The sequence below is a fragment of the Ascaphus truei genome, chromosome 14, assembly GCF_040206685.1.
Source record: "Ascaphus truei isolate aAscTru1 chromosome 14, aAscTru1.hap1, whole genome shotgun sequence".
Taxonomy (NCBI): Eukaryota; Metazoa; Chordata; class Amphibia; order Anura; family Ascaphidae; genus Ascaphus; species Ascaphus truei.
Genome location: NC_134496.1, coordinates 42,733,277 through 42,755,797, shown reverse-complemented (window position 1 = coordinate 42,755,797; position 22,521 = coordinate 42,733,277). Strand labels below are relative to the sequence as shown.

The window sequence follows — 22,521 nt, the reverse complement described above, 5'->3', positions numbered from 1 at the left end:
GGGGTAAGGTAAATCACATGGAGTATCGGACTCTGAAGGTCTGGATGTAGACATGGTTAATGGCAATAGTGGTAGTGTTTGGGGCTTGCCATGCGGCCAGGCCTAGTAAGTCTCACAAACCTGCAGGCTTCTTATATATTGTATTTTGTTTTATATAGTCACTCAATAAGGTGTAGTAAGATGTAGTTTACCTTCTTTGCCGCTTTCACCAGCTTTTTGAGTGTTATTAGGCATTTGATGCTTACTGTATGTATCATTTTCCTGCAGAGACTCTGCAAGATCATGTGGCCATCTTGTCTGGTAGCATTGATTTTTGTTTTTATCATGAAGTCAGCAGTAAGTGCCAGGAGTCTTCCGCACTCAGGAATAGCTTTTATCATGTCCAAGTTCTTCGACAGTGGTGCCCTGTCAACATATGAGTTGTTTGTTTGTAGTGGCATGTACATTAATCTCCTCAAGGCCAAATTACCGCAATGTACTCTGTGTTGGGATCCTCTTGTAACTCATTTCCAGACTACATCTGGTCCAAAATGCAGAAATGAGATTGCAGTTCTGAAGGGAATTAATCAACAAGAGTGAGTCAGTGGCACAGAGCAAGATGAGCGCTGGTAGCTGGTTCATTTAGGAATTTATATTGATTGTGTCAGAAATGACTTCCATCCATTTTTGCCCTTCCCCCCTTTTATAGGACTGCCATCAGCTGAAGTGCCATTCCTTCTCTTCGCTGATAGAAGATCCATACAATACGTGTCAAGACTCTAGGATACAGTTCTGATATGTTTTAAGTGCATTTAAATGACTTTATTAAGAAATTGAAAATAATATAGGAAGTTCGCCTTCGCACACTTGCAGGATGTCGAATATTTGAAGTGGAAGTCCGCCTCGTTTCCGGTGTAACACTGATAGGAAAACGTTTTCTATTTGGCACGACACAATGTGGCACAATTACAATGGATGATTCTAGAACATTCCCTACCAGAAGGAGACAATAAAGAAAAAAATATTCTACAAAGGGAATTATATTGGATAATTCTTTTAGCTATAGTATCGCCAAAAGGATTGAATGAAGAAGAAAAAGACAGATGGTTTCTCAAATAAATATCCTCAAATATAATTGGATAGTAATTGAAAACTGTACCAATGTGCTGTATAGTGTCAAGCACTTTAATATCCTTAATATCTTGAATAAGCTAAGAACGCCCTTTGTCCTAACTTTCTTTCTTTATCATGTCCTCATATACTGTAGGAATTATATGTAAGAGGTAAGATATTTACATTTGCCAAAAATATATTATTCATTGCAAATAAATGCCCATTGCGTCTATAGATATTCTTGTATTTCTTTATACAGTATTAAGGCATTTTAAAATGGCAGCAATTGTCCTCGATTCTAACTCTTGCATCTATCCTTAAGAGTAATTGTATATATATTTCTGAATATTTTTACTTGTGTTTTGTATAAATGTTGCTCTCATGTAAAATGTATAGAATTATATCAATTGAATGCATATTTGACTGTGTTAAAATATAGAAGTGTATCTGAAATGTCTAATAGTCCCAGTAGAAAGGGCTAACAAATTAGGTATACAAGGAAGTTCTACTGATGAGTTATTCCTTTCACCTGATGATGGGTGTGTGAGTCCTCACGGAAACATGGTGTTTTGTACTTTGTGTCCCTGCACAGACTTCTAAATAAATGACAAATTCTTCTAAATTGTGGTAAGATTGCCCTGTTTGCAGCCGTTTTCTTCACTTCAGATTTATTGTGACATAACCATGTATCTAATATTGGCAGAATATATATTTATTACATTATTGTACTATGGCAAAGTAATTATATTCAGTTACAGACCTTAGTACTGTACATGTCTCCATTAGATAATGCAATAATGGCTACAACTGTGACTAAAAGTCTTATTAAGTATGTTATTAACTCTTCTTTATGATAGTGTTATTTCATTTGATTATTTTATAACCAAAATATTCCTATTGTTGGCTGGGAATTTGCCAGAAATACAATGATAGCTTTAAACATATGGCTTTATTAATGTGTCACAGTAATTCCTTTCAAATCAACGCGCTATAAAAAAAATATACGTAGAAGTTGGAGATACTATCTGGCGTCTCACAGTAAAAAATAACGCAGGATATTTTTTTCGCTGATAGTATGTGAGCGATAACCATGTGTTAATCGGCTTCTTTGCGCATGGCTTTTTTGACAGCAGTTCAGGAGAACTGTGGTAAATCAGTGTCACAATTACTTAACGCCAAAAATCCACATGCAAATACATGTCTGCTATGGGGTAGTATAATACAAACCATTACATTATCCTATGACACATAGGCAAGATAGTCTAACCGCAGCCTGGGGTTATCTCTAAGCCTCTGAGTTTAGTGAATAGCATATGAATAAGTCATTTGGTGTTACATACTAATTTTCATGCGCATTTGCATGCTCTGCATTAAAACTATTACATATTGCTGCAGTTAAATCCGATTATCACCGCTATACCGCTGGCGTAGTTGCTTTAGGGCAAGACTGTCCAACTCCAGTGCTCAAGGGCCACCAACAGGTCAGGTATTAAGGATACCCCTGCTTCAGCACAGGTGGCTCAGTCAGTGGCTTAGTCAGAATGACTGAGCCACTGATTGCGCCACCTGTGCTGAAGCAAGGATATCCCTAATGACTTGCCGGTTGGTGGTCCTTGAGGCCTGGAGTTTGCCACCCCTGATTTAGTGAATAAATAGGAGGATTGAAAAAAATGTCTTTGAACATTTATTTCCATTTATCTACATTTACTGCAGTTGTTGCAGAAATGTAGTCAAACCCAATAAGATAATAAATAGTGTTACATAGTTACATAATTACATTGTAGATGAGGTTGAGAAGAGACATGCGTCCATCAAGTTCAACTTATGCTAAATTTAGATGACAGATATCCTATATCCTATATCCGTACTTACAGTATATTGATCCAAAGGAAGGCAAACAAAAAACCCCAGTGACACATCATTCAACGATATCTCATAAGGGGAAAAATAAATTCCTTCCTGACTCCAAATAATGGCAATTAGATTACTCCCTGGGTCATCATCCTTCCCATGTTTACTTATTTGGAATATCCCTGTATACCTTTCCTTTCTAAAAAGATGTCCAACCTTTTTTTAACAAATCTATTGTATCTGCCATCACAATCTCCATGGGTAATGAATTCCACATTTTAACTGCCTTATTGTAAAGAACCTTTTCCTTTGTTGCTGGTGAAATCTCTTTTCCTCCAACAATAAGGGATGACCCCGAGTCCTTTGCACTGTCCTTGGGATAAATAGCTCTTTTGAAAGCTCCTTGTATTTTCCCCAAATATATTTGTATATAGTTATCATATCCCCTCTTAGACGCCTCTTTTCTAATGTAAATAAATCTAATTTAGCTAGCCTCTCCTCATACTGTAAGTTAGATTGTCCATCCCCTTTATTAATTTGGTGGCTCTTCTCTGCACTCTCTCTAGTTCCATAATGTATTTTCTAAGGAGTGGCCCCCAAACTTGTACTCCATATTTTAGGTGTGGTCTTACTAATTCTTTATAAAGGGGCATAATTATGTTTACTTCCCTTCCATCCATTCCACATTTAATGCAAGATAAGATCTTGTTTGCCTTTGCAGCTACTGTATGACTTTGGGCACTATTGCTAAGCCTGCTGTCTACCAGCACTCCTAAATCCTTCTCCATCAAGGATTCCCCCAATTTATCCCCATTTAATTTGTAAGTCGCCTGTTTATTTTTGCTTCCCAAATGCATAACCTTACATTTATCTGTATTAAACCTCATCTGCCATTTACCTGCCCATGTTTCCGGTCTCTTCAAGTCCTTCTGGAGAGAAATTACATCCTGCTCTGATTCTATTACCTTACACAATTTAGTGTCATCAGCAAAGATGGAGACTTTGCTCTCAATGCCAACCTCAAGGTCATTAATAAACAAGTTAAAAAGCAGGGGTCCCAGTAAAAAAAAAATACAATATACCCGAAACCATAGGAACATAGAATTCTGTATCACCATTGTCATGATATTTTTATGAAGAAAAGACATCTGAGGCACTGATGCACGCCAGGGTTACAAAATGGTGCACTTGCTTGATAGAAAACCACTTTCTTCTGATGTTGACCAATCTTCCGGAAGTTTTGGAAGTCCGTCTAATATTTCCAGGTTTGGCAGACTGGAGAACACTCTAAAATAAGAACAGAGCTATTTGTAGAGAAGGCAAATGAATGCATGCCACACTCAATAACATTACTACAGAAAGGAGCAGTTATGATAATAGGTGCACACTCTCCCTCTGTGTGACTATCTCCATGGGTGTTAGGCACATTGCCTCAGGGTCATCAAATGGCTGGTAACGCTGATTCGGGCACGATACAGGGGGGTCGCGCTTTTATTTTCACTTTATTTTCATTTTCACCCACAATTGTGTCTTGGTGTTTTGTGTGTTGTGTATGAGTAAAACACGGAAGGGGTGCAATGCTCACCAGGCCAAGGGGCTATTTAGGTTTCAGCCCTCACGTTAAAGCTCCTATTTTGAGGTGCAGTGTGCCGTCCGACTGTATTTCTATGAAATGTTACAATGTTTTTCTATTTTGGAGAAGCGTTGATGCAAATAATATGAAACCGGGTATATCTGGAGTCAATGTTGGCACTGCCAATGTATTTTTTTTCTATGGCACTGGATTAGGCTTTGAAGTCTACATTTAAAAAGCTATTACAATGTTAAAAAGGCACAGAAGGTGTTACATGCGTAAGTGATTTCTTTTAAAGCTGCAGTTCAGGCAATATCCTGCATGTGTGTTTTTTAATAAATCAGTTCTGTAGTAAGAAAAAATACTTTTAGCATTTTCTGTTTTAAAAAAACAACAACTTTGAAAGACCAATTTTCTTGTATTCTATTTTAACAAGCATGTTTGTTCCTATAGCAACGATTTACATTCCCCATATTTAAAGATGTCGCCAAACTTTGCCGATCAATAGACGGAGAACGAATTGACCGGCAGCTACGCTGTTCTTTAGGTAATTAGAGATTGCCCACATGAAACTATTGAAGTAAAAATAAAAATAAAAAAAATAAAAAGACAACTGCAGCCTTAATAGCAACTTCCGAATATGTTGTTAAGTGGGAATAGACAAACTTTTCACTGCCATAGGGCAGGTAGCAACTAACTTATTCCATCCCGTGCCTTATTCTGATTACCGCAATTGCCAAAGGATTAATATATGTCATTGTGCATTCATTCTACGGTTGTGGTTTGCCAACCCAACTTTTTTTTTTTTTTTTTTTTTACAATCTTGTGTTTTAGAAGTGTTGTTTTCTATGTAGGAAATGTAGTCATTTATATAACCACATGCAACACTCTTTTTGAAAGAGCATTTTGAAATAAACGTAGGCCCCAAGTCACATTGTTATGAACGGGGAAGTAAAATTGTGCTAAAACTTTGCGCCCTTTTGTGGCTGTTGGCCTAAGTGGGATACACAATTTCAAAGAGACAGTTGACAATATAAAAACACATTGTACAGGTTGTGTAGCTAGTACATTTTAAGAAAAAAACAGCAAATAAAACTATCCCTTGTGAGCACATTCACATGTCTCAGACAGGTCAGCAACCCTTCCTTCCCCCCATTATCTCTTATCATACGGCGCTTCCACTGCAGCAAGGGATTCTGGGTAATAACATGCAAATGAGCGCAGTGTGTCCCTTTTTGCTTAAAATTCATTTTGACATGGATCCCCTATAAGAAAAAAAAATCACAAATTCATCCGAACATAAACATTGTGTGAAATATTATTTTTTTGTAACAAAATATTAGATTCATGCAGAAAATGAATTTGTTTGGCTATACACAACTGCTGCTACACAGTAGGAATACTTTGAGCATTACAGTGAGAATTTGATACTTAGCACATACATTTTTAAGACTTACTGTAGTCTGTAGTTTTCCAGAAACTCACATGGATTTGACTTCAGAATAAGTGATTCCAGAGGAGTATGTTTCAAGTCTGTTAGCCCACTGAATGTTTCAATGTTATTTGCTGCAAGTGACAAGTGCTGAATTACAGGCATTTTTGGCAGCTGCTTGAAGGATATAAAGTGATTTCTGCTTAAATTTAATTCTTTGCACCTGCAAACAGAGAAAAGCAATGCATTATCCTTAGCAATCCCAGAAAGTCAATGTTTGTGGTAAAGATTTGTGTAATAGAAACTGGTCAGCGAAAGCATGATTGATTTTTAAAAGGCCTTTGAATGGTTTTCTTTGGATTTGTAATAAATAAATGAGATTTGGCTACATTTGCATCTGCAGTGACAATCTATCACACTACAAAAGGTTTTTCTTTTGGTAAAATGGCAGCGAAATCTGAATTTACAATGTGTGTCTCTTAAAGCTGCAGTTCAAGCTGCCGTTTTTATTTTATTTTTTCCATCAAATATGTGCATCAATACAATCTGCACACTGACAAGTGATTAGCTAAATTGCCAATCGATTGCTGAATCAGGGGTTATTTAATTCACTGTTAGGGCTGTACAAGAGTACCCAGGATGCAAAGTTCTGTGTTGAAGATCATGTGACCAGACAGGCCTAGATACAATTTGTGCACTGCTAGAGAGAGGGCAGGGCTCAAGAGCCAGAGCCGGTCTCAGAAGAGGAAGGGGATGTGACTTTGTAAATGATTGTTTTTTTTAATGCTACAAGTATTTTCTCATGGTACAGAATGGATTTTAAAAAAACACACATGTATGGTATTGCTTGAACTGCAGCTTTAACGCTTTCGGTGTCCTGGGACGTAACTACTTCGTAATGGAGTCTGGTGCTCCAGGGACTCCATTATGTCGTGACTACATCCCAATGTTACTGCTCTTTGTTCTAGGGGAGATTGTGTCAGCGCAGCCCCTGATCTACTCTGAAAAGGAAGTGAGGGGACTCCCCCCCCCTTTTTGTTTTATGATGGAGTGATCACTGATCGTAAGTAGGGCCCTTAGAGACTTAAAGGAACCTCTGTAAGTTTGGGTAACCCCCCTTCCCCCTGTTTGTTCTACATGGGCGGGAAATACATGCAATGTCTTGTATATAATGTATAACCTGCTCATTTATGTAACTGTATCTGTAACCATGTAGTATTTGTCTTAACTCTGTACCCAGGACATACTTGAAAACGAGAGGTAACTCTCAATGTATTACTTCCTGGTAAAATATTTTATAAATAAATAAATAAGTAGGGGGTCCCTGGTGGTCATTTTAGCTTTGAGGACCCCTTGGTTCCTGATATATATATATATATATATATATATATATATATATATATATATATATATATATATATATATATACCTGGAAAGGTGCTTCCAGTACCCTAATCTCTAGGGGAAACAAAATAACATTTTAAATCTACCGAGTCACGTGGACCAATGGGAAGCTACAACATCCTCTGTCGCTGCTTCCTATTGGGCCGCGTGACGCGAGCAATTGAAAAACCTGGTAGTGTATGAAGCCCCTTGTCCAGGTATGGGACTCGGAAAATTAGAGCTCAATTTAAAAAACAAACAATAAACACAAATGGCATCTTGCTCGAGGGTCTGTAAAATGACTACAAGCGGAGTGTAGGCTTGTCTATCCTTAATTCACTTAAACGTCGCGCTCTGGGTGGGAGTAAAACATACTTAATGTCATATGATTGGAATCTAACGCAATGTTCTGCTACAACAGGGGTAGCAAACTCATGTCCCCAAGAGCTACCGATAGGTCAGGTTTTCTGGATATCCCTGCTTCAGCACAGGTGGCTCAATTCAGTGGCAGTCAAAGACTAAGAATGTTTACGTGATGTTCTGAGAAGGGCCGGCTTGATGGCGGTGCAAATGCACTGAGCCCCGCACTTACAGCGGCACCCTGCTCTACCCCACGACATTTAATCTGATTGCCGGGGGATAGCACGGGTGCCGGCATCTCCTCCTGCTGTCATGTGACAATGCATCGCCATGACAACACCATATGACAACACAATGTCACATGATGCCGGCTACGGATAAGGGAAGAGGCCCCGCCATTATACTTCCACTGTACCGGGCCCCACCAAACTCCCGGCCGGCCCTGGACCTCTGAGTACAACAGAGCTTTCTGGATTTCGCCCTAAAAGTGTGTACATACCTTGGCAATCGTATGGCACTCAAGTCTTTCAATGCGTTATCGACCAACCAAAGTCTTTCTACTCTTATCAATCTTCGAAGTATCCTGTGAAAGTTTCTTTGTTGATAAGGGTCCCCAAGGCCCTGAAATGAAAGGTTTACATTCTACAAAAGAAAGAAAGAAAGTATTAATTCATGTCGCCCGCACTCTTAGTATCGCAGCCTAATCCTAATTGTCTCATTGCAGATCAATGCCAACATTCATTCACGCTTTTATACGTTTTGTGTAATTTGCCCGGCGTTGAAAGATGAAGGAATATTATGTAGAAAAAATTCGCCAGTGGTACAAATATGAAATCCTACTAAATCTGCACATCATGGAGAAAAAAAATGACTTAAAGATCAATAAAAAAAAAATATTTTCAGATATGTATATATACATATATGCAATTTACCCAAAAAATGTGACGCTTACCAATATTTATAATATATATATATATATATATATAGAGAGAGAGAGAGAGTGAGAGTGAGTGAGTGAGTGAGGTAAAAATAGAGGCAGAACAGTGGGGAAGAGAGAGCGGGAGATGGGAGAAATAGAGCAGGACCTCATAGGGGCAATAACAGTTAGGGAGCGCTCCCCTCCTCCCCCCTCACTTTATATGTATGAATTCAGATTGTAACCAACCTGCTGGAATACAGAAGTTCTTCTGTTTCCAAATGGGCATGCAACACATTTTGGGGGTATTAAGCATTGCAGCCCTCTGCACCACTGAAGTAAATCAACCAACGAGGCATGTCGTCCTGGTCTTACGGCTCATGTCTCAAATGGTTTGTGGTTAGTCACAGCAAAGAATTATTTGTAACTTCACAGAACATGCTGCAGCTACACTGTGTTCAGACAAATGATAAATCTCATGGAGATAGTAAGCAATGCCAAAATATATGACTTAGAAAACCAACATCAGCACAAAGGCTACAGACTGGAAACTTACAAGACCTGGCTGCATTGAAACTGTGCAAAGCCTGTGCATGGGTTGGAATGCTTTGAGTCTGCAGATACAGACACAGAACACCCGTTTCAAAATCCCGCCTAGTCTCAGCATCAGCTTTCCCTGTAATAGTCTAATTTCTCCTGTTGCAGCAGCTGTGTATCCCATGCCACGTGTATCCCATGCCACATGTATCCCATGCCACGTGTATCCCATGCCACAGCTACTGTGAGGGCATTGGTGTAGAGGGAGAAAGGGGGTGGCCCGGTATTAAAGGGGTTGCACCCCATTTGGCCATCCCCTGACCTCACCAGGGAGACAAGGGGTTAACTGGGCTGAGGTCCAGAACTGTGATTTAACCCTTGTTATAACATGTAAATGTATTTTCCCCTGTTCCCCTGTTCCATTGTAATGTCTGGTTTAATCAGTGTCTGCATCACACACACACTAGAATCCATCCGGGAGCACAAGGGTTAATAGTTCTTTAATGATTATAGCTCTTTGTGTAGTTTTCCCGCCTTTTCAGGCACCATTTTGCAGGTCCCCATTGGCCGCCATTAGGGCTCAATGCATTTCAATAGAGAATTGTGCTGTTTTAGTCCTGTTTCCTGTAAAGACCAGCAGGTGGCGTCCGAGAGGGAGAGCGGCGGTTTCCCATTGAAAGTCAATGGGCCCATTGACTTCAATGGAGATTCCTCGAGGTAACTTTCGAAGAACGAGTTGGCTGCCGTCCAGACCGCAAACCGCAAAGCGGATACAATGTCCTTTAAAAGAGTTAAAATCACTTGAGTCAAGTTCAACGTTAATTGGCGTGGGAATAAACAGTTCTAGAGCACCTAGAAATAAAATTCTTTTTGCCCCTAGTTCCTAGGCTTCCCCCCACTCGACCACAACCGGGTCCCCGAATCCTGGACCCCCGATAAGGGTCGAACCAGATAGAGCGGGTCACGCCATAGGCTTTGCCGGCGGCGGCAGAAACGGCTCAGAAAAATGACTAAGTGGAAAATGCTGAATTTTGGTATTCCATAGCTCCGGTTCCGGAGGGCCCAGCGGATCAGGGTTTGGGGTATCTGTATCCACTGCTCCGGCATCGCTGCAGAACCATCCTTGACCCGCTTGGACCAACCCGACGGAGTATGGACCCCCTTGAAAGTTCAGGATTTCTCCCATAGACTTCAATGGCGGCCAAACCCCATTGACCGGCTACGGCGGAAAACTCCCATTGACTTCAACGGCGGCATCGCCCCGTTGAAAGTCTATGGCGGGGATTCCCATAGCCGCCAACGGCGGCGGTTTGCCATTGAGAGTCTATGGCGGCGAAGCCCGTTGTTTTCAATGGGGATTTAGTGAAAAGCTGAGATTTCTTTTTAGCGGAGATTTTCGTATTAAAATGAAAAATGATTTAATGTGCATTTGTGTATCTCCGGTTCCGAAGGTCGTAGCAAGTCTCTTTTTGGACCATATGGTGTCCCAGTTCCGGCAATGAGAACTGGGAAGTTTGGACCTGCTAGACCCAATGGAACCGGATATTTTAATACGTTTATGTTTTATGTTTAATACTGTGTCCCAAGGTATGGACAAAGACCCAGAGGAAATTCCTTTGCATACCAGGATAGCAGATGGCCCTAGAGGCGACCCAATGTCTAGGACTTAAGTATTGTTCAAAGGGTTTTGTCACCCTCACTGTTTATTTGTGGGCGGAGAAGGCTCAAACCAGAGCAGTTTTTAAGTGTCCCATTTAACACCTTCCATCAAAGGTTTTCCTGCCAGAGATCCAAATGGGTAGACTGGCTGGCATTCCATTTGCATATGTGGGGCTACAGAAATGAGACCTCAGAGTTCTACTGCGCCTGTGCCAGCTAGCAGGGGGGCATGTGTTCAAATGTGTTCCCACGTTAAAGATTGGCTGGAGGGAATTGAAAACCAATCACAAGTACTTAATGTTAAGGATAGAGGGACAAAAGGTTTATAAACTGCTGTCCACCCTATATCCTTGGTCGTCTCCGTTTGCTGATATGGTTACCTGATATCACCTGAATGATTACCTGATTGCTGAAGAGAAATGCTACATCATACTTCTCATTCCCCAACCTCTAAGTAAGTGTACTTCTTGTCTGTTACTGTATTATTTCGTGTGTTCACCTATCCTAAGGAATAAAATCACTTTATTATATCTTAAGCCTCGTTCAGTTCAAACCCAGTTATTTTGTGTAATATTAATAGCCTGTTGAAGCTATCGTCACAATTGGTTTATAAGCCATAAAAGAACTTAAAGACTTAACTGCCATGGCATGAAGTGAGATGCCAATCTGTAGACACAGCTAGAGGGTGTTTGTTAATGGCTCTGTCTTCATATTTATGCCACATACAATGACACAACATACACAGATGTTCCTGAAAACACTTTCCCCGCTGAGTTAAATGATTATAGGAGTTGTGCAACATGCAGTATGCACTAATCTTAAACTCTGCAATCCGGAAAGTGCGTTCTGATGTCTAAATGTAAGGTTTTTGGGAAAGTCTTCCTTGCATATTGCACAGAGAGCTTATTCCTCCCCATCTTTCCATTGTAGCACTGTCTGTAACCCACTGTGTGAAATTACCTACAATATCTGGCATGCCAGGTATGATGTCTCATTTTAAGCAGGGGATATGTTTGCATAACAATGTACATCAGGGATATGCAAAATTCCAGAACCTCCACCTCTTTTTCTGTAATGTAGGTAGGGTTGCTACCTTCTACTGAAGGCCAACCTGGATACAAAATTATAAAATGTCGCGCTTACCGGTGGTTGATGTCTCCCGGCATCCTCAGGCATCGCTCCAACATCTTCGCGGCATTTCCTGCTGCAACCTGTCAATTTGGCCGTGCGGCGTTGCACATTGCCATGACAATGGGATGCTAAATGGCTTCACGCAGTGTCAAGTTGCCATTACAACGGGACGCCTTATGGCGCTGAGGCATCACGTGATGCCATGTTGTCATGGCATCGCGGCATCGTGTGACGTCAAGACGTCACGTAGGGTCCTGTTGTCATGTCAACAGCATGACCTGGCAACGTGGCGCCATTTGACACCACGCGACCATATTCAAAGGAGTTACTAGCAGGAGAAGATGCCAGGAGAACCCCCGAGGACGCCAGGAAACGCCGCCAAACACCACCACCTGGAGGTTTACTCGGTAAAAACGTGGTAAAAACCCGTAATCTCCAGGTCAAACCCGGAGTGGGGGCAGCACAGAAATCTTAGCATAGATCATGAGGCCAAATACAGGCAGCACAAACGTTCTGAAGGTTGAGTTAAATACCAGCCATAGCAAGATCGCTGTAAGAGGCAGATTCTTCCAGCACGGGAATGAGTTAGAACACCAATTCTGGCGTTAACTCCTACTGACCGTTGGATCAGATGCACTATCCTGTTACCGGCACTTGATGAATCTTCTCCTTGGAGTCCTATTTCATCTGGGTTTCTGATACTTAGTGAACACAAGTACATTTTGTACACTTAGATTGTAAGCTCTTCAGGGCAGGGACTCCTTTTCCTAATGCCAACTTGTAGTACGGCTGTAAAGTGCTATGAACATGGATGGCGCTATACAAATAAAGATATACAGGTGCGCCGACGAGTATTTTAACACTTGTCTTAAACTTGCCTTGGAAAATCTGGGTCTATCACCAACAAGACCCAGGTACATGCTGCAACATTTCACACATTTCTGCAGAGACTAATGGCCCATTGGATTAACACAGCAGGGCAGTCCCATTCAGTTTGAATGAGACTGCCAGGGACCCCCGCTGTTAATTCGATGGGCCATTAGTCTGTCTGCAGAAATGTGTGAAATGTTGCAGCATGTACCCAGCATGTACCTGGGTCTTTTTGGTGATTGCCCCTGATTTGTTTTAGAATAATCATCGGCACTACAATACATACATATACACACAGATATATATATATAAATACCTACATATATACATAAATGAGCATCGTCCAATATTTATTCCAGTCATTTATATAGCTCGAGTATGTAGAATACAATATTAAATGAAAATATAAATCTAATTAAAAAAAACATACAATAAAACGTGTTTTCATTGTTAGTCTTGTTAAGGATATCCTACTATATTGTCTTATTTAAAATGGGAATTGCATTGTTTTGCCCCAAAAGACAAAACGTATTCAAGAATATCACAGTTCTAATAAGTAAGGTAGAATATTTTGTATTTTACAGTCTTACCACACAGTTCTCCCAGTTTTCTTGCAGTCTTTGTTGCCATATCTCTTTATCTGTTACGTGTATCTCTTCTTGTAATAGAATGGCCTCTCCTCTCATCACAAGTTCATCACTTGTTGGCCCTAATTTAAATGAAATGTATGAGCACAGTTAATGCTAGTGAAACATCTCGTATCTGGGTTAAAACTGTAACCAACATTAAGGGGAACATTTTCAGTAAGACTTTAGCAAATGCCATTTAATGACCAGAATACTCTTACGTTACCTTCTCTCACTCTAGGGCATTGAATTTGAGTCCCCTGGACATCGTGTTCTTTTAACTTATGCCAAGTTAGATATTTGAACGCATCACATGGAAGCTTAAAAACCAGAGAAGAAAGAAAGCTAATTATTCTTTGAAGTGTTTTTTATATACATTCATGTAATACTTCAAAGTGACTGAATCACAAAAAAAAGCATCACCTTGAGTTAACCAAAGGCATACAAGGGCAAATATGTGAGAATAAATCCAAACACTAAGAACTTCTATCTGTTTTAAGGGTAACTCTCTATCTGGGGACTACTAAGTAATGTATGGAGTTAACGGCCTTAATGGGCTAAGCAGGTGGATCACTCTGGTATTTCCCCTCCCCATTGTGTGATGTAGAATGTCTTGTTACCAGGGATGTCACCATAGGGAGATAGAAGGATATATATAGAGCTTCACCCAATGTTCTAGAAGCAGGTTCATCAGAGTTCTGACAGAGGGCCTCATAGTGAGCCCTGTAATTATGTTTAAGTATATAGATATGTATTTTAAGAGTGTCCTTTACCTGTTTATAGTTTTCACTTAAGGAACGTGCCCTATATAGTTAACGCCTACAGTAGTGGCCCAAGATTGGTCTCATGCAGGAAGAGGAGTGAGCGTGTGCTTGATAGGAGTTCTCAGAGTAGTATCTCCAGATCTTAATTGGATCGGCCCAACCGGAAGGTCCTTAGCAAACTCCCATTCCAATATTCATGGACGAAGTATGCAGTACATAGTAAGGGGAAACAGATCCCACAAAACAGAATGTATTCCCAACAGCAGCCAACTTGAAATGGGGCACTATGGACGCTATACAGGAGATCTCACCAATACTAAGGGAAACAAACATAATTTCTTCTCCAGTGTAGGAGTGAGAGCTACCAAGGGAAGAAGCACAGAGTACCGTTATGATGTCCTACCAGTTAATATATCTAATGTGAAGTATGTCCTTGTGTGGTGAGCCTTATAAACAGATCTGAATAAAGCTCTTTTGTATTATAAAAGTTCCTGGTGCCCATTCTTATTCTATCTTCATATCCACAGGCAGCACCCTGAACAGGTGCAAATTGGGCAGTCGGGACACTGGGCGCCTGGTTGGCCGGTGGGTCCGGGGCCCACAGCTGTTTTCTGGTGCGGTGCTTTGTGTCACAGTTACAGGATCCCTGCTCTCCTCCCCACAACAATGAAACTGATTGCCAGGGGAGAGAGTGGAACTCTTCCATAGATGTCATGGCGTCATGTGACACTGCATCGTCATAGCAACATCACACGGTGACACGTTTTCATGACAACACACCATCACGGATGCAGCAACATCATGATGCTGCAATATCGCGGGAGGAGGTGCCGGCACTCAGTCAAATGCACGGCCCATATTTCAATGCCAATCCACCCCTGGATACTGAGCATTGCCATGTATAAAGTTCAACTCGATGTAAAGTCCTTCAGAGCCAGGAAACGAGGCTTACATACTTTACAGTAAGTTATATAGAAATAGCCCTTGGAGAGTTAATTTAATGATTGAGTGCTTAAAACAGCTTGATACTTCTCTAGTAAATAACTGAGATAAAAGTCATACTTATCCTGGGTATCTTGAAAGTCAGTGCAGAACCCTATAATAACTTTGGGCCATGGTTTAGTGAGATGGTGTGTCCCTACTTTGTTTGCATATGCAACAAATTATCTGTTTTCTGCAAATGTTTTCAATGTTTAATCAACAAAACAGTTGGGATAGGCTGTTTACCACAAGTTGTCAAAAACACAAATTGCTCTGTTTTGAACGTTCTCTACATTTTCTGGTCACTTCTGGGAAAAGCCAATAAACGAGCCAGCAAACTCTGCGTCCGATCTTCTCATCAGAGCCCATTTCCCAGTAGCCATTGACCAGGTATCTAAGGCTGCGTCCACGCTGCCACTGAACGCGCTTGACGCTTAGCACATTGAGTTCAATAAATCTCAATGTGTTCGGCCACGCTCACGCGGCCCGCGTGAAATTGATTTCCAGGGGCGCTGAAGGGTCACATGGCCTTCAGCAACCAATCAGTGCCAGTCACTACTCGGCCATGCCCCCAGACACGCTCGCGCTTGAAAAAAAATATGCAGGACAGCTGAGCGCTCATGCTTGGAGAGTTGGTGACATCACTGCTCTCAAGCATGAGCACACTCAGCGGCAGCATGGCCACAGCATAAGGCTTGCTATATAGTACACACTGCTGCATGGGCAGGCGCGTGCCCGGCGTTGCACGTGCATGTGGCATGCGCATTTAGTTGCTATAGTGCAAGCGGAGACGTGCGCAGCAAGGGGGCATGGCTCCAACGTCACAGCGTAAGGCCGCGCTGTGATTGGCTCGCGGTGGGGCAGCAGCGTGCAAACAAAATTTTCTTGTATTTTTCTGGTCTGCCGCGCCACCGCTCACGGCCGTGCACGCGCACCCCAAATATAAAAATATCTGGCTAACACAGCCAATTGTAATTGACGCACGCGCAATATGTTACAGCCCTAAGAGTTTAAAGCAGCGATCCTGTCTACTTCACAGTTTGGGCTTCCTAGATATGTGAGCAAATGTAAATCACGCAGGAATAAATTACCTGTATTAAAAGAAAGTCAAGTTAATATCCAAAAGGTGTAAGTAATAATAAAGCAAAAATAGAACATTAACATTTTTTTTCTTTGCTAAAATAGACATTCCAGATATTAATAAAATAACTATTGCTACTCAGCACCGCACCAAAACATATGTGTACTGCAACTGGTACAGTATGTGTGTAAAGAACAGTATATCTGTGACCATTTTTATGTTTCCAACAAAAGACAAAAAAGTCCAATGCTACATCCAATATGACAAAAAATATATAGTTAAATACATAATTGTATATCTTCCCATAATTAAGGGTCATACAGTTAAACTCTTTGGCCAAAGCATTATAAGCCTGCACCCATATCACGACATGACTAGTATGCAGGTCCTAACACTACCTGTGAAAATTCTCATTTACCTCAATTTTTTGTCATATTGGATGTAGCATTGGGTATTTTTGTCTTTTATTGTATACATTTGCTTCATTAGATGGGTGCAAATAAATGTCCCACCTTTAAGTGATATATCAAATAGCTCACGGTCTGGTTCTTTTCTCAATGTATTCAGAGACAAATAGAAAGCATCTTTTCCAGCATCGTTTCAGTCAGTTACATCAGGTGTTCAGGCGCACATACTGTGCAGAATGTGCTTACAGAGTGGAGAAACGTCAGTTTAGTTGATGTTAAATGATTCTGAATTCCATACATCCAGGTATAATCGTTTTACATTTTCCTCAACATCCTGTAGTAATCACCCGTTTTTCTCGCTCTCAGCCAAATGTCCTTAGTTAATCATCAACGTTAGAACAATGTTTCTTCATTTAGCAATATTTACTTTGATTTACAAACCCCCTTACTCTGTCACTAAGTATCTATAGGATTAACTGTGTTCCTAATCTTTAAAATCCAATCTCTATTATATTGTTTTACCAAGTAACTATTTCTAACCTTGGATTCCAAACACAGCCTTAGGCCCGTAATATAGTGGGGGCGCGCGCTGCGCCGTGCGCGCAGTTATAGTTGGCTGTGGTTAGCCAGCCGTTGTATGCTAGGGCTGCACTTGCGCACGGCAGTGAGTTTGGAGCCTGGCGATAGCGGGGTATACTCAGAAAACGAAGTATTCGCGCCGCTACCGCCGCTGTAATGTATGTGTGTGTGTGTATGTGTATGTGTATGTGTATGTGTGTGTTTGTGAGTGTGAGTGTGAGTGTGTGTGTGTGTGTGTGTGTGTGTGTGTGTGTGTGTGTGTGTGTGTGTGTGTGTGTGTGTGTGTGTGTGTGTGTGTGTGTGTGTGTGTGTGTGTGTGTACAATGTTAATAAATAATTTATTCTCAACGTGTCTTTTTTTTAATTAAAAAAATATATAATAAATTAATAACACACAATCTACATGTACACACACACACACACACACACACACACACACACACACACACACACACACACTGCAAACCTGTCGCTCCCGGCAGCACGGACTGTACACACAAAAAGTGTGCGTCACGTGCACGCGCGTCCGCACCTACTATAGAACAAGCCTTAACTATTCAACTCAGCAGACATTAAACATACCAAGTTTTATACAAAATGGAAATTAATAAAACAAGATATATTCTTGAGTCACATAAAACATTTCTACACCTGCCTGTCTTCAGTCTGATTTATGCCTTCTTATCTTTGCAGAGGCAGCTAATCATTTTCCAATATAATTTCTAACTTAATACTATATTCTTTATTTTAACTAGTTGCATGCTGAATATATATGTATATAGAGAATATAGCATATTTATTATTCAGGCTTGACATCGTACTATCTTCAGACATTTGGTCACACCCAAAAGCACTCATTTTGACACACATATACAGTATATGACATGCTGTGGTGGGTGTTGGGGTGAGAGTTTGCAGGGATTGTGTATGTTTGATCATTTTTATGTTACATGAAATCCAAAACAACCTTTTTAACATTGAAGTTTAGATCCACTGTCACCTTCAACAGTAAAGCCTAAACTTGTTTTATAAATGTATTTTAATTATAGTATCAATTAATACATGTTGACGTGGCTAAAATTGACTTATACCGTACATTTTGAAAAGGAAATATTGTTTTTTTTTGATAGGTTGTCACAATATAAAAGTTGACATTCAATTGTGAAAATAGTGACACTATATATTATTGTACTTATGTAGTGTTGCAGAAAGCACATCTAATGTACAGAAGTGTGGGATCCAGTTACTTTTTCATACCAAATTACAACCATTGTATTGTTTCAACTCTCAGAACCCAACATATGTAACCTAATTGGTCCATAAAACAACCATGACTTATATATAGAGTAGAGCAGGAGTGGACAACTCCAGTCCTCAAGGGCCACCAACAGGTGAGGTTTACAGGATATCCCTGCTTCAGCACAGGTGGCTCAATCAGTGGCTCACTGATTGGTGACCCTTGAGGACTGGAGTGGGCCAACACTGGTGTATAGGAAAATGGGCAGACTAGATAAAACGGGCAAAGTGATTCTTAGCTGCAGTCAAACAATGTTTCTCTGTCATATTCTATGTTGGATTTCTCACCTTGACGTGACGCTGGGTCACAAAGATATATGACATAAGAAACTACAGCAGATGACAATATTTAGCATTGCAACAATAAATAAAATTCTTTCTAGATAGCCACCTTTTCACTGTTTTGACAAGGTAGTTTGCCTTGGGCTTTGACCCTTTGAGATGCCGCTCCCGAGAAGAGACACCCCCCATCTCTCTCTTCCCTCCTCTCATTCACTCCAACACCTCCCCTCTCCCCCCAATCCTATCTTGGGGTGAGCAACGGTCCTGCGCCAGTCCAGGGACCCTGCAGCTGCGTCCTCCGGACAGGCGAAAGTTGGATCTCGGTGTCGACAGGAGGAGGGAGAGTATTGCAGACAGTGAGGGCCGGGCTGCTGCATGGGGAGCCACAGCACAGAATCACAGCACCGGCCCATCAGGGTAATCCCCATCGCCCGATAGGACAATCTGTCCCTGCCCGTCTTTATAGTAACTGCATCATAAAATTGTATTATTTATAAAAATGCCATAAAGTCGCAAACATTATTTTTAAAGATGGGCACATTTTTGGGGCGAATCTGGATCCGCAGTGGATCAGACGGTTCCTTTGGTCCACGGATTTCAGGGGATCAATGTGAAAAAGGGCGATTCACGTTTTGCAGATTTTTTATTATTATTACCAATACACTCTGTGGATTCCGTCACCAGTGGACGCATTTATAGAATCTAATCCTATTGGATTCTACAAATCTCTCCAGGGGTTGTATCGAACTGAAACCGCCCAAATCCGTTTGCGGATTTTACACCACGAAACGGATTTTGAGGGAAACATCAGCGAAAATCTGGGTGACGGATTTGCCCATCTCTAATTATTTTAAATGTACAGATGTAGCCACACTTACAGTCTCTGGTGCCGTGGCCGAAAAAGTGATAGTCCGCAGCACCAGACACAGTGTCAAGCTGCAGGGGATCCATGCTTCCGAATGGGAGTCGCCCCTCAGCGTTAATCCAGGGAACCTGGTTCAATTCCTGGCGTCAGCTCCGTGGGCAAGTCACTTATCTCCCTGTGCCTCAGGCACCAAAAGCATAGATTGTAAACTCATCCGGGCAGGGACTGTGTCTGTAACATTCCTATGTGCTGCGTACCGCGCGCTATACTGTAACTGTAACGCCCTTTGCGTCCCATTGAGAGAAAAACGTTATATGAAATAAAGTTATTTTTATTTACTTTCTCCTGTTCATTAAGTAGTTCTACTTTGCAAGTTCTGAGTTTCTTTTTAGAACTATACCTTTCCGTATAATATGAGCACCTTACTTCTCACCATAATTAAAACCAGTGTTCCGAAAGAGGGTTCAGCACAAAGGTCACATTGCTATGCAGACAATATCTAAAGAGGAATATCAAATCACATCAAGGATGCTTAACGTTTGGGATAATACTTACTGGGGATGAGATGCCAGAATCACATCTCTGCTGCAGTACTCCTCTGCTTGATAAAACTGGTAAAGGGGTATTGGAATCACTTAAATCAGAGCAGTGCGATGAGTAGGATTTAGAGAAGCTATTACTGCTTGTATTCACACCTGAGGAGCTAAAGAGATAATATTTCTAAACAAAGCATGGAAATCACAGGCTATGCTTCATCGCAGTGATATATTATTATACAGTATATATAAAAAAAAAAAAGAGAAGGTTTCTCCCACAAGGGAAAGATGGATGTCAAACCTTTACAAAATGAATACATTCTCTCAGACAGTACCAGAGACATTGATGGTCAGTCTTGTGGTCGGTGTACACTACAGTATGTGCTACAGGTGAATAGTATATTGCAACTGTGAACTAATATGAAACAATATAATATAAAAACCAATGTTATACGACTATATTACAGGGTTTTCAATTTTTTTTGTTTAAGGAATCCCTAGAATAAGATTGTGACATTTTGGGGAACCTCAACCCTTTCTCCCCCGTCCGTCTATCTCCCCCTGTTTAGCCCGTCTCTCTCTCTTCCGCCCTTTCACACTCCCTCCTCTTTGTTCCCCCTTGCACTCCCTCCCACTATCTCCCTCCCCCTTATGCTCTCTCCCTCCCCACCTTAGGCTGCGCTTATAGTGCCTGGCGACGGCAACGGCGCTCCAAAACAAATTCATTGACTCCGTCGCACGCGCTTATAGTAAGCGCCACATGTGACTGTCTCTAAACCAATCAGAGAGCGCTGCCCAACCCCGTCATGATGTCACTGGCCTTATCACCAGCGACGTCGCTTAAAACTAAAATATAACTTTCGCTAGTGGCGATGGTGACGGGTGACATCATCGGTCGCGTCGCCAGCACTATAAGTGCGGCCTTACACTCTCTCCCTCGCTCTCTACACCTCTTTCCCCTTACACTCCCTCTCTCATCTCCCCTTACTCCCCCTCTCCCCCCACCTTTCTCTTCTCCACACACACACACACACACACACACACACACAGACGCACACACACAGACGCACACACACAGACGCACACACACACAGACGCACACACACACACACACACACACACACACACACACACACACACACACACACACACACACACACACACACACACACACCCTCTCTCTTCTTCATAACCCCCCCCACCCCACCTCTTTGAGGCTGCGGTAAAGCGCTGATCCGCATCTCTCTCCTCCTGTCAGCCGGAAGTTGTACACGACTTTCAACGCCGACAGGAGCAGGGACAGGAACGATCGCAGTGACCGGGCGGCTGCTGCTGATGAGCCTGCCCATGGTTATTTGAGAGGCATTTTAAACTTTGCATACAAAATAACTGATCTCCAAGACTATTAAGGCTATATAAATGAATAACAGAAAAAAACACTTAACTGGCACAAATTCAATTGCTCATCAAACTCCAAGTCTTAATGTACATATTTATAGCGACATGTTTTTATGTCTTCAGGAAAATGAGGCATTAAGTTCTATATTTGTTACTTATTGTTTGTATATACGTTAAAGTCTGCAAAACATGATTGTAATTGCTTTCAGAAATCGCACAATTAAAGCCAAATGCACAACGCTATGCATTTAGTGTAAGAATTATGCATAATGTAGCTTTTATTATGCACATTTAATGTTACATTATTTCAAAGCCATGCTAAATGAGATGTAATGGCGTTTCGTAGCTCAAAATGATCACGTTGTATTTTAAAAATCTGGATTCCAATTAGTAGTTATTAAAAGATCATATTGGACATAGGGCCTTGCTGCGGAGAATAGATTTACAAGTATAATAAAAGCTTAATTCTAAGGGCTTTTAAATGGCACTCGTCAGCAAGAAATGATTTCAGTCTATTTCCACCCTAATTTAATTTAGTTCATATAAGAAATGCTTCTAAATAATCTGCCATCCAAAGTTTCAGGTTAATTTCAATATCTAGCACATTTATTTAACAAGGCTGCGCTTTCCCACCTATAATAGCTACTACCAGCTGTACGTCTCTGTACACTTTTGAAAAAGACACTTAATCCTGTAACTCTATATTGCTTTCATTCGCTTTGAGATCAGACAGCGTACAAATAGGCGATAACATTTTGTATTACTTTCCTACCTTTCTGACATGTCTTGATGTGGTCGCAGTTCTCACTTTGTGCATATAAATGTGACATCGGCTTGCAGAAATTTCTCACACAGGTTCTCATTTGGATTCATTGTGGCTGTTCCATCGCTGCTGGCTTTGT

At 41.1% G+C, this 22,521-nt stretch overlaps 1 protein-coding gene across 4 annotated transcripts in view; it reads right to left on the bottom strand.

The window, feature by feature from the left end:
• Window positions 1-22,521, bottom strand: part of LOC142466022 (uncharacterized) — a 27,691-nt gene extending 5,170 nt beyond the window's left edge. Inside the window, exons 1-7 of one of the 4 annotated variants that reach the window (XR_012788031.1) lie at window positions 22,392-22,521; window positions 20,241-20,388; window positions 13,657-13,750; window positions 13,395-13,513; window positions 8,191-8,333; window positions 5,974-6,171; window positions 4,059-4,230 (exon numbers count right to left, since the gene is read on the bottom strand). Coding sequence is in view for 3 of the 4 variants with exons in the window: in XM_075570627.1 (XP_075426742.1) it covers window positions 4,116-4,230; window positions 5,974-6,171; window positions 8,191-8,333; window positions 13,395-13,513; window positions 13,657-13,750; window positions 20,241-20,388; window positions 22,392-22,402 (828 nt within the window). In the remaining variant the exon portion in view is untranslated. Of the gene's footprint in view, window positions 1-4,031; window positions 4,231-5,958; window positions 6,172-8,190; window positions 8,334-13,394; window positions 13,514-13,656; window positions 13,751-20,240; window positions 20,389-22,391 lie in introns of those variants that run through there. The other 3 variants (XM_075570628.1, XM_075570627.1, XM_075570630.1) reach the window with 3 other exon arrangements.